The 11,688-nt window shown below is 51.0% G+C and overlaps 2 protein-coding genes across 3 annotated transcripts in view; both read left to right on the forward strand.

Annotated features, from left to right (window-relative positions):
• THADA (THADA armadillo repeat containing) overlaps window positions 1-3,187 on the forward strand; it is a 329,564-nt gene extending 326,377 nt beyond the window's left edge. The window contains exons 37-38 of the mRNA XM_081264069.1: window positions 1,460-1,629; window positions 2,699-3,187. Coding sequence (XP_081120195.1) covers window positions 1,460-1,629; window positions 2,699-3,061 — 533 coding nt within the window. The 3' untranslated portion in view covers window positions 3,062-3,187. The remainder of the gene's footprint in view (window positions 1-1,459; window positions 1,630-2,698) is intronic.
• A 4,237-nt stretch (window positions 3,188-7,424) lies between these two features.
• ZFP36L2 (ZFP36 ring finger protein like 2) lies at window positions 7,425-11,217 on the forward strand. 2 transcript variants are annotated; one of them, XM_081264331.1, is made up of 2 exons: window positions 7,425-7,793; window positions 8,327-11,217. In XM_081264331.1, exons 1-2 carry the CDS (start codon window positions 7,743-7,745, stop codon window positions 9,743-9,745), a joined length of 1,470 nt encoding a protein of 489 aa, XP_081120457.1. In that variant the 5' UTR covers window positions 7,425-7,742; the 3' UTR covers window positions 9,746-11,217. The 2 variants fall into 2 exon arrangements, with proteins under 2 accessions (XP_081120457.1, XP_081120458.1); XM_081264332.1 differs by lacking the exon at window positions 7,425-7,793 and adding an exon at window positions 7,800-8,194.
• The last annotated feature ends 471 nt before the right edge of the window (window positions 11,218-11,688 follow it).

Genomic DNA, 11,688 nt, shown 5'->3' on the forward strand with positions numbered 1-11,688 from the left:
GGGGCTGGTGATGTAGCTCAGTGGTAAACACTTGACTAGCATGCACAAGGCCCTAGCTTCAATATCCATACCTCCCTCCCTCTCTCTCTCTCTCTCTCTTTCTCTCTGTTTTCACACACACACACACACACACACACACACACACACACGTGCAATAGTGCACACCTGTAATCCCAGCTACTTGGGAGGCTGAGAAAGGAGGATTCCAAGTTCGAGGCCAGCCTGGGCAAGACCTTGTTTCAGAAAGGGGTAGAGATGTAGCTAGCATTCACTGGTCAAGCATCCCTGGGTTCAATCTCCAGTACCAACAAAACAACATAGGTGTTGGAAGGATTGAAGATCAAGCACTTGATCAGGTCCTGACACATCATAGGCCCATGGTAGGGCCACCTCAGTAAGCCTGGTTCAGTACCCTGGGGAAGCCTTCATCTATTCTCTGCTCCAACTCTCAGCTTTCTCCCTGTGTGCTGAGCAGGTCTAGTTGGAGGCCAGATGGTCAGAGGCAGGACTGTGTGCTAAGATTGGAAGTGTGGATCTGGAAGAGCTTAGGTCTGGACTGAAAGGCAGGTATTAGTGTGGGAGGGATCTGCAGAGCCCACTGTCAAGTGGGGGACAGGAGAGGCAGAGTTGGAGGAAGTATCAACATTCGGCCTCCTGCAACTCCATGTTTAGGACTGTCTGAGGTCAAACTGTGAAGTAAGCAATGGTTTTCACAAGGGACCTCACTTCCTCCTTCTACACCCCGTTCTACTCTTTCAGCACCCCGCCCTCAGGAAACCAGGAAGTCAAGGGTCTGAAACACAAATTCACTCCAAGACAGCAGCAAACTATGAGTGAAATCAAACCCATAACCTGATTTTGAAGGCCCCTGAGCTATATATGGTTTTTACTTTTCTTCTTCTTTTTTTTTTTACAGTACAAGGAATTGACCCCAGAGGTACTCTACCATCACTGAGCTATAGCCCCCTTTTTATTTTTATTTTGAGACAGGGTCTTGTTAAGTTGCTTGTGCTGGCCTTGAACTTGCTATCTTCCTGCCTCAACTTCCCAAATAGGTGGGATTATAGGCATGCATCACTGTACCTGGCTGGTTTTTACATTTTTAAATGGTTGAAAAAGATCAAAAGAATAATATTTTGTCACACATGAAATTCATATTTCAATGTCTATAAACAAGTTTTATTGGAACACAGCCATCTGTTTACAGAAATGTCTAGTTCTGCAGGTGGAACTAATTCTGTCCACATGGGAATAGGGGCATGAGATGCCAGGGTACACCTATGGCTCATTCTAGCAGTGTAAACAGTAGGACTCAGGAGGGGATTCACATCTACCCACTCCCTTGCCCAGCTGATGGCAGGGATTTTGTCTGAGACCCTTCATGTTCTCAGAGTCCTGAAGGATTCCCCATGGTGGCCCCGAACAGTTCATTCATTGCTCTCTCCTCCCATCTCTGCAGAATTTGCCTTCTGCCAGGTGGATGCCTCCATAGCTCTCTCCTTGGCCTTGGCTGTCCTGTGTGACCTGCTTCAGCAGTGGGACCAGCTGGTTCCTGGACTTCCCATCCTGCTAGGATGGCTATTAGGAGAGGGTGATGACCTTGTGAGCTGTGTGGAGAGCACACACCAGGTAATCCTGGGGACTGAGGGCACCAGGAGGTGGGCCTGAGTGTCCTAAACCCACTGGCGCTAAGAGGCTCGATGGGCCTAGTGAGCTGGCTGCTGAAGTGTGCTTCTGAATGCTGAATGCAGAGCAGGGACGGATCTGGAGATTGCCTGCTGGTGCTGCTGGGGGCACTGGGAACACTCCCACACTCACTTCTGGCATTCCAGTGGCAAGCCTTCTGGAAAGCTGGTGAGGGAACTTTGAAAGAAGTTACTTGGATGCTGAGAGTATAATTATGAATCATGCTTATTAGTCAGCCTTGGAGTTAGTGTGGGGCTCCCCACAGTTAGATCTAGGGGTGAAGCATTTCCAGAGAATTAGGGGTCCTTCCAGGGAACTTGCTGCTTAAAGAAAATATTCACTTAGTGGGTGTGGGCGTGGTGCAGATTCAGGTGGGAAACTGAGGACCCAGCCACGCAGCAAAAGTATCCTGAGAATGGAGATTCATCAGACACCAGTGTCTGACTCTGCTGGCCAATTTGGCATCCACAGCAGGCCAAGAGTTCAAAAAGCAGCCTGTTTACGGGAAATGTGGAGACCGTGATAAAGTGTTTGTGATAAAATGACCTTGAAAATCTGCAGCATTTTAGAAATCAGGTCTCATACTCAGAGGCTGCTGTCTTGAGCTTGGTAATTCCTTGTCCTTTTGTCTGCAGCTAAGAGGTACCTTCCTCCCTCTTCTGATTTCTCCATGTTCCTTAAGGTCTAGGGCCTACTCCCTTGTGGAGGTCTCCTTTTCAGCATCAGGCCCCCAAAATATCTTGGCTTTGAACTACAAACACATCTTTATCAAAGGTCATGTTAAGTCTGGGGGAAAAATTCCTCTGTGGTGGAGAAGTACAAGGAGTGAAAATAGACAGTGACCTTCAAGGCTGCAAGTGGTGAGGGTGTGGGTGTTGACAGGTGGGAGTGGGCCCTCTGTCGGGTGGGAGAAGAGACACACCTCTTGCATCTGGCAGGGCACTGCTTGGTCTGACTGGGATTCATCAACGTTCCCCGTAAGGTTGACTTTGGGTGTTTTCATTTGATACAGGAGGAAGAAGACTACCTGTTTGAAAAAGCAGAAGTCAACTTTTGGGCCGAGACCCTAACTTTTGTGAAATACCTCTGCAGACACCTCTTCCATCTTTGCAAGTCTAGGTGGCCTCCCTCTAGCTCTGAGAGGCTATGTCACCTGCAGAGGACAGTGTCAGAGCAGCGCCACCACCTCTCTCAGCTCTTCAGAGAACTTCCACCCACTGCTGAGTTTTTGAAGACAGTGGAGTTCACCAGACTGCGCATTCAGGAAGAAAGGACATTAGCTGGCCTGAGGCTGCTGGCCTTTCTGGAAGGAAAGGAAGGAGAAGCCCCCTTGTGCTCAGAGCCACAGTCCTTCCTGCAGAAGCCAGTCAGCTAACTCCTAAGAACAGAAGCAGCTTTTGGCTCTGGGTACATCGGTGCTCACCCAGCCACTCTGGAGGCAGAGGCAGGAGGATTGCAAGTTTGAAGCCAGCCTCAGCAATTTAGCAAGACCCTATATCTCAAAATAAAAATAAAAGAATAACTTTTTTTTTTTAAGGGCTGGGGTATGTAGCTCAGTGTAAAGTGCTTGCCTAGCACGCATAAGGCCCTAGGTTCAATCCCCAGTATTCCTCTAAATCTGCAAGAAACATGTCAAACATGAGTTCAACTATTTTCCCTTCATGCCTGCCCCATTTCCATGAGTCTGGGCTTGCAGAAACACGTCAAACAAATTCAACTGTTTTCCCTTCATACCTCCCCCATGGCTGTAAGTCTAGGTTTCTGTCATTTCCTACAGGGGATATTTTTCTTCAGTTCACTCATTCAAGGCAGCCTAGTTTATTGCAGCTACTGTAGGAAGTGAGGCTACCACACTGAATATTTATTCTGTCCCCAGGTGCAGGCCACCTGCAGGCCTGAATTAGCCTTTTCTGTCCCCCAGGACTGCTAATGTCCAGCCACAGGCGCCCTCTATGTGAATTGACTACACAGAATTGAGTTCTAATATACACATAACTCCCCACTCCTTTTTGTTTTTTCTTTTTTTTTGGGGGGGGGGAAGAGTACTGTATGTAGGGATGGATTAGTTGGAAAATAGCCCATTTGGTCAGATTTCTAAATTTTATTCCATTTTAGCAAAGCAGAAAGATGTTCCAAATGTTGGATCCTGAGAGAATTAAGAAAGGATCAACCTCCTGCAAATAATTTATTTTTATTATCTGTACGTGTAAGTCCTGAAGTGGTACACATTCCATCCTAATTATTAAAAGAGTCGTAGAGAGTCCCTTCTATCTCTCCCCAAAATATGTGCTAATGTTAGGGAACCTGATTTTGCCACCCTGTGAAAGCCTGTAGTTTGGTTGTTAGAAGGAACACAGGGAAAGGAGAGCCAAACCAAATGATTTTTCCATTTTTATGCTCACACTGTTTACCATCATGTGCTTGGTGGCAGTAACAAGATTCTCATTTAAGATGCCAGCAGACACTATCCATTTCAATGATTTAATCTAGAAACCTTAAAGGTTTTCTGCCTTTCCAAGCCCAGCCCAGTCCTCTTCCTCGGATACCCAGCAGGTGGCACTCTTGCATACATTTTGCTGCTGGTCTTGTATCTTGATCGGCTTGCCATTTTTAATTTACACTTTCAGAGTAAGTGTTACCCACGGTTATCTTGAGATCACAGCCCCATCCACCTTAGTTTGAATCATAGTATATAAAGTTTTAGGGCCTGTGAATTTTTAAAAATACTTTTCAGGGGAGTCGTCACAGAATTTTATTGAAGGTCTAAAGGCACAGGTTAGAGAGGAAAGAGTTCAATATGGCCATTTCTTATGGCAGAAGAGCAGCGCTAAGTGTAATTTGTTTCTCTGAGAGAAAACTATCCAACCGGGGCTGGGGATGTGGCTCAAGCGGTAGCGCGCTCGCCTGGCATGCGTGCGGCCCGGTTCGATCCTCAGCACCATACAAAACAAAGATGTTGTGTCCGCCGAGAACTAAAAAATAAATATTAAAATTCTCCCCCCCCCACTCTCTCTTAAAAAAAAAAAAAAAGAAAACTATCCAACCCTAAAAAAAGCCCTGCTAGAAGCATGGAGAAAGGGCTCTGCAGGAAGACGAGTAAAGAAGTCAATTCCATATCCAAAGTTCCATCCTGAAGAGAACAGGAAATTCCCTGGTTGGTTTCGCAGCCATTCAGCCCCAAATGTGGTTTTTGTGATCCTGAATTAATTACCTAGTTAGGCATCTATGTAGCCCACACCTGATGGAGAGTTGCCAACCTAATACTTCTTTTTTTGTTCTAGGCCTAGTTGGTTTGAAGTCAGGGATTGCTAGGGTAATTTGGTGATGACCATGGGAGAGGGACCCAACAAAGCCCGGCTTGTTGGCAGAGGACAGCACTCCTCCCTTCCTTATTTGAAATGAAATAAAAGCAGTTATGTAATAGTAAAAATATTTCACACTAGCAGGTACTCTGTACCACAGCATGTATCAGAACATGTTTACATGTTATCTCTAGAATCCTACCAGGTCTACACAGTGGGTGTTCTCACCACTGTTGACTGGGAATTAACAGATTTTTATCTTGGCTGGCTATGGCCAGTCTGGGAGGGCTGGAGGGACAGATGTTTCCACTGGTTTTGTATCTGAAATCTTGTCATTAACCTGATATCAGTAGCTAGGGAATTAACTGGCTGCTCCACACGTTCCTGATCATTTCCCAGAGAAACCTTGAAGACTACTCTCAGGCTCTCAAACTCTTATGCTTTTGGTCATTTCAACAAAGAATAAAGAAGCAGCTCACCCTTGTCTAGAGGCCAGTGCAGCATGGGTGCGAAGAGTGAAGAAGTCACCTCTGCTAATTGTCACTTCCTACTCTTGGTGCTGAGCTCTGGGGTCCAAGATTTGGGTGGCCCCTGGCTCTGTACTCATGTTTCTATAGACCTCCATCCATCTAGTGGTAGCCAAGGCCTGGCTTTTTCTATTGGCATGCTTTGTCCATCTGTTTTAATACGTAAGATAGCTTGTACTTTTGAGTCTTTTATACACCTTTGCAGATATCACATTTGCACTTTGACAAAGGTGAGGGATGAGTAAAGAAAGAATTTTATCTTTTTTATCTTTGTTTTACAAGTAAGGAAACCTAAGTACCAAAGAGAGTATGTGATTCAATGGACCATTCAATGGATACTAGGGACAAGGCCTGAACTCCAACCCTACATTTCTGATTCTAAAGTCCTCCCAGTCCTGCCTGGACTCCAGCTTCTTGAGCAGTAGGGGAATACAGAGGTGGCACAAGCACATGGGACTCCTTCCTGTTCCTTGAGTGACAGGCCTCCTTCCATCCCAGGATAACTAACCAGCAGAATGGACGGAGTACAAGCAGACTAGAAAGGTCAATTTAGGAAGGGGTTGTGGGTCAAGGTTCCTTCCTTGGCAGGTCCTGGACCGTTCAGCTTAGACAGGCCTAAGTGGGTGAATTCATGGGCTAGTCTCCAGCTTTGGGGCAGCTGGTACTGAGAAGTGCCCTGGACCAGACTCCAGATCGTCAGAGAAGGGCTATTGGCGGCTTTAGCCTCGCTGGGCGCTAGGTGGGGGTGTCCGCTCCGTCTCGGGTGTGGAGCGGGGTCCGATTGGCAAAGCACATTTCCCAGAGCAAGCTCTTGGGCTGCGGGTAGGCAACACTGGGTGCCCCCACCTGGGCCGCGGAGCTGCCGCTGCGGAATTCTGCAGACCGCACAGAGCTAAGGCGGAGCACTGTGACCCCCACGGCCGGGGAGAATGAGGACTTGGAAGGCGCGACAGGTCAAGGCTACGCTGGTCAGGAAGCCTTGGCCGGCAGCTGTACCCCAATCCCCGAGAGGGTTAGGAAACACCAAGCCGACCCGCAGACTGAAGGGGTAGAGGAAGTCGCTTCCATGCCTGTACTGCTGTCCCGGCTTTCCTCCTGTCCTCTGAGTCGGCTCCCCCGCCCCGGACGCCCCGCGCCACTCCGCGCCTTTGGCCCAGGCTCAAGGTCTTGTGATGTGATTAGCAAAGCCAGCGCCTTGTCCTCAGACACTCAGCCCAGCCCAGCAGGCCCGGGCTCTCAAGCCCTGTTTACAGAGCTTGGGCGGGGAGAGGGGCGGAGAAACGGGCCCGGACTCCTCCGGGCTAGACTGCCGTGGCAGCCGCCCGCGTGGCCGCTCCTGCCCCCACCCCCACAGAGTCTCCACGTGCAGCCAGGCCCGAGCTGCCACCTAAGGGACTCAAGCCTAAAGCCCGTGCCCCTTGTCCGGGGCACCCTTTACCAACCCGCCAGGCCAGGCGGACGGTTGCAATATTCTTGCATTTTGCAATTCCCGCGCCCAGTACAAAACCGAGGGTCGAGATAAAAGCTGCGCGAGTCAGCCTAACAGCATCGGGCGGGGAAAAACACGTCCAGAATTGCAGAACCCCGGCCACATTGAACGTGCTGGGGCTTTCCAACACTGAAATCCCAGAGGCGGAGAGAGAAGTATCTTCCCGCCGCCACCCAGCAGAACCCAACTGGGCCGAGCTCTGCATGCCACCCCGGCGCCCGGGCAGCCTGCCCCGCCCCGAGGCCTCCCCGCCCCCTCCCTCGGAGGAAAAAAATTGGCGGCGACCAATAGGAGGCCAGGAAGGCGCTTGACGTCCGCCAGCCGGCGGGCGGCGTTGCCTGGAGACCCCGGCAGGGTCATCGTTCTGTCCCCTCCCCCGGCGCGCCCGCCCCGCCGCTGCTGCACGCCTGGGCTCTATATAGGGCGCGCGCTCGCGGGCCGCGGAGTTCCAGCAGTCCGCGAGCTGCCGTCGGCTCCGCGCGGGGGGGCGGGCCGGGCACCCCGGGGCGCCAAGGAGCGCTCTTTGCTTCTTTTCCTTTCCCCCCACTCCGCACTCCAGGGCACCCTCTGCCCAGTCCACGCTGCTTCCTTCTCCCTCTCTTCTCGGACCCCAGCAAACTTTCGGTCCCTCCCCGCCCCTCGCCCGTTATTCGTCGTGGCTCGAGCTCGGCCGCGCCGCCCCGAGGGCTCCTCCCAACCACCCTGCCTGCAGCTCCGACCATTACAGGACCCAGAAACATGTCGACCACACTTCTGTCGGCCTTCTACGATATCGACTTCTTGTGTAAGGTACGCAGGGGAGCGGGGAGGGAGGAAGGCAGGCAGAAGAGCCTCAAGTTCCCAGACTTTGCTTTCCGACCTCGGCTTTTGGAGGACCTTTTCCACCTTTGACTTTTCGGGTTGGGAAAAATCCTGGAGTTTGCAGTAGTGTGTGCTAGCGCCTTGTGGGCGGGGAGAAGGCGCAAGGAGGGCGGAAGGGAAGAAGGGAGCGGCTGTAGCTGTTTAGATTCTCCGGAGCCGGCCGCGGCCACGCTGCCCAGGGCTTCCCGGACAGTGTTTGCGCCGCCCACCCCACCCCAGCGGCCCATGAGCCGAGGATCACATGTCGAAACCCAGCGCGGCCCAGGTGGGCGTCCTCCACTCTTCGTTCCTCGCAGCGTGAACTTGGTTTCTTTTGCGCGTGTATGGGTGTAAGCAAAGTCGAAATCCGCAGGGTGGGGGGGGAATGGAGGGAGGAATCCAGGCTGGGAGTTAATTAATCTGCAGCCCCAGCACTTCTCCCCTTCCAATTTTCACCCCTTCCCCGCTCCCCACCCTGGCAGACGGAGAAATCCCTGGCCAACCTCAATCTGAACAACATGCTGGACAAGAAGGCCGTGGGGACGCCGGTGGCCGCTGCCCCCAGCTCGAGCTTCACGCCCGGCTTCCTCAGACGGCACTCGGCCAGCAACCTGCACGCGCTCGCCCACCCCGCGCCCAGCCCGGGCAGCTGCTCGCCCAAGTTCCCGGGCGCCCCTAACGGCAGCAGCTGCGGCAACACGGCAGCGGGCGGCCCGGCCTCCTACGGCCCCCTCAAGGAGCCGTCGGGGGGAGGCGGCGGCGCGGCGCTGCTCAACAAGGAGAACAAATTCCGGGACCGCTCGTTCAGTGAGAACGGCGAGCGCAGCCAGCACCTCCTGCACCTGCAGCAGCAGCAAAAGGGAGGCGGCGGTTCACAGATCAATTCCACGCGCTACAAGACGGAGCTGTGCCGACCCTTCGAGGAGAGCGGCACGTGCAAGTATGGGGAGAAGTGCCAGTTCGCGCACGGTTTCCACGAGCTGCGCAGCCTGACACGGCACCCCAAGTACAAAACGGAGCTATGCCGCACCTTCCACACCATCGGCTTCTGCCCCTATGGGCCGCGCTGCCACTTCATCCACAACGCGGATGAGCGGAGGCCTGCGCCTTCAGGGGGCGCCTCAGGGGACCTGCGCACCTTCGGTGCCCGCGAGGCGCTGCACCTGGGCTTCCCGCGGGAGCCGCGGCCCAAGCTGCACCACAGCCTCAGCTTCTCTGGCTTCCCATCTGGCCACCACCAGCCCCCTGGGGGCCTTGAGTCGCCCCTGCTGCTCGACAGCCCTACGTCGCGCACGCCTCCGCCGCCCTCCTGCTCTTCTGCCTCATCCTGCTCTTCCTCCGCCTCCTCCTGCTCCTCGGCCTCTGCGGCCTCCACGCCCTCCGGCGCCCCGACGTGCTGCGCCTCGGCAGCGGCTGCAGCCGCAGCTGCGCTGCTCTATGGCACCGGGGGCGCCGAGGACCTGCTTGCGCCCGGAGCCCCGTGCGCCGCCTGCTCGGCTTCCTGTGCCAACAACGCCTTCGCCTTCGGCCCGGAGCTGAGCAGCCTCATCACGCCGCTGGCCATCCAGACCCACAACTTCGCCGCCGCGGCCGCCGCCTACTACCGGAGCCAGCAGCAGGGCCTGGCGCCCCCCGCGCAGCCCCCGGCGCCGCCCAGCGCGCCCCTCCCTGCCAGTGCGGCTGCGCCGCCCTCGCCGCCCTTCAGCTTCCAGCTGCCGCGCCGCCTGTCCGACTCGCCGGTGTTCGACGCGCCCCCCAGCCCCCCGGACTCGCTGTCGGACCGCGACAGCTACTTGAGCGGCTCCCTGAGCTCCGGCAGCCTCAGCGGCTCCGAATCCCCCAGCCTCGACCCGGGCCGCCGGCTGCCCATCTTCAGCCGCCTCTCCATCTCCGACGACTGAGGCAAGAGGGCGCCAGTGAGAAGAGGAGGGGAAAGACCGTTCTGGGGTGTTGGAGGCGCCCTCGCCATCTCTTCCCCCGGTGGGGGCTCGGGGTGAGATGACAAAGCCACAGGAAGACTTGCAGGCCCCACCGAGCACTTGGACTCGAACTCTGTGCTGGGAGGGACCCCCTCCCTTTTCGGTTTTCCCTTGTTTATTATTATTATTTTTATTATTATTATTACAAAGTTTCATTCTTGTTGAGCAAAAAATGCCAACGAACTTTTTGTATTGATGAACAAAATATTCACAACAGGGCAGTTGTGATGCGAATAAGAACAAAAAAACCAAACACTTAAAATTTTTTTAGGTCTCCAATGAATTTGGGACTCTAAGAAAAATCAGCCCAGCACCAGCAGCTATCAACCACCATTCCAGCTCTTCACTTGAAAAGCATTAGTTAGAGTCCAGATGTGGGAACTTCCTATCTTGAAAGAAGTTCTTAATTATCTCAGACCAGTGTAAACAAACCAGCCAGCCACCACCTTGCTAAAACTATAAGCTTTTAGAATTCAATATTCTGCCAAGAATATGCCTTGATAGTAGCCCTCAGCCCCATAGGTTTTTCTGGGGGAGGGGTTTGTTTGTCTGCTTGCTTTTTGTTTTTAACAAAGTGATATATGTCTGGGGGAGGGGGACAGACCCTTGCATTCCAAAGTTTCATACTGGTTTCATTACCACCACTTAGTGGAAGTTTAGTTTAGGACCATTTTTGTCTGCTCTCTGGAAGCCTTGGGCAGAGCTTAGTTTGTAATTGTTGGGGAATAACTGCTGAATTTTTAGCTGTTTTGAGTTGATTCGCACCACTGCACCACAACTCAATATGAAAAAAAAAAACTATTTAACTTATTTATTATCTTGTGAAAAGTATACATTGAAAATTTTGTTCATACTGTATTTATCAAGTATGATGAAAAGCAATAGATATATATTCTTTTATTATGTTAAATTATGATTGCCATTATTAATCGGCAAAATGTGGAGTGTATGTTCTTTTCACAGTAATATATGCCTTTTGTAACTTCACTTGGTTATTTTATTGTAAATGAGTAAAAAAAATCTTAATTTAAGAGATTGTATGTAATATTTATTTCATTAATTTCTTTCCTTGTTTACGTAAATTTCGAAAGATTGCATGATTTCTTTACAGAAATCTATCTTGATGCTGTGGAAGTAGTTTGAAGAATATCTTATGAGTTTTCTTAGAATGTAAAATGGTTGTAGCCTATCCAACTTTAAAGGAAAAAAAAAATGGCCGCATACTTTGCAATCAGGCTTACATGTGGCATACTTTTCTAATTCCAACTTTATAAACTAGCAAAAAAAATGTATTTGCTGATTCCACCAGTTCTACTGTGACATACTCTTGGGGTATAAAGACATGTAGCAATAATGGGGGGGTAGTCTCACAGTGCCTTCAGAAGGGCCCAAACTTGCCTTAAATCTTCCTCAACCAAATAAGTATTTTGTTTATTAGTGCTTGAGAGAATTTGAATGTAGGATGGGTTCAACTGCACAAAAGGAGAAGATTTTTACCACTTTTTTTATATAGCTATAAAGTGAAGAGGCCACCTCTTAGTGCTGAAATGGTATGTAGTACATGATATGCCTTGTTTAATTACAGAAAATTCCAAAACTTGTACTTTTTTTTTTTTTTTTTTTTTTTTGGTGTAGAAAGGCAGGAATGCCTCCCAAGCTTTCCTGGACATTGGATGAATGAGTAGTAGCTTAGTTTGTATGTAGGTACAGTTGGAGCACTATGTATGTACTCTCTGGACTACTTTGACAGAAGTAGGTTTTTGAATGTAACAAGATAAGTCAACTTGAGTTGTAATATATTTTGGGGAATCAGTTCACTACAAATTGTGACTGTAAACATTGTACTGTAAATGTTTTGTAGTTTT

The sequence above is a fragment of the Spermophilus citellus genome (assembly GCF_964194105.1).
Source record: "Spermophilus citellus genome assembly, chromosome: 13".
Lineage (NCBI taxonomy): Eukaryota > Metazoa > Chordata > Mammalia > Rodentia > Sciuridae > Spermophilus > Spermophilus citellus.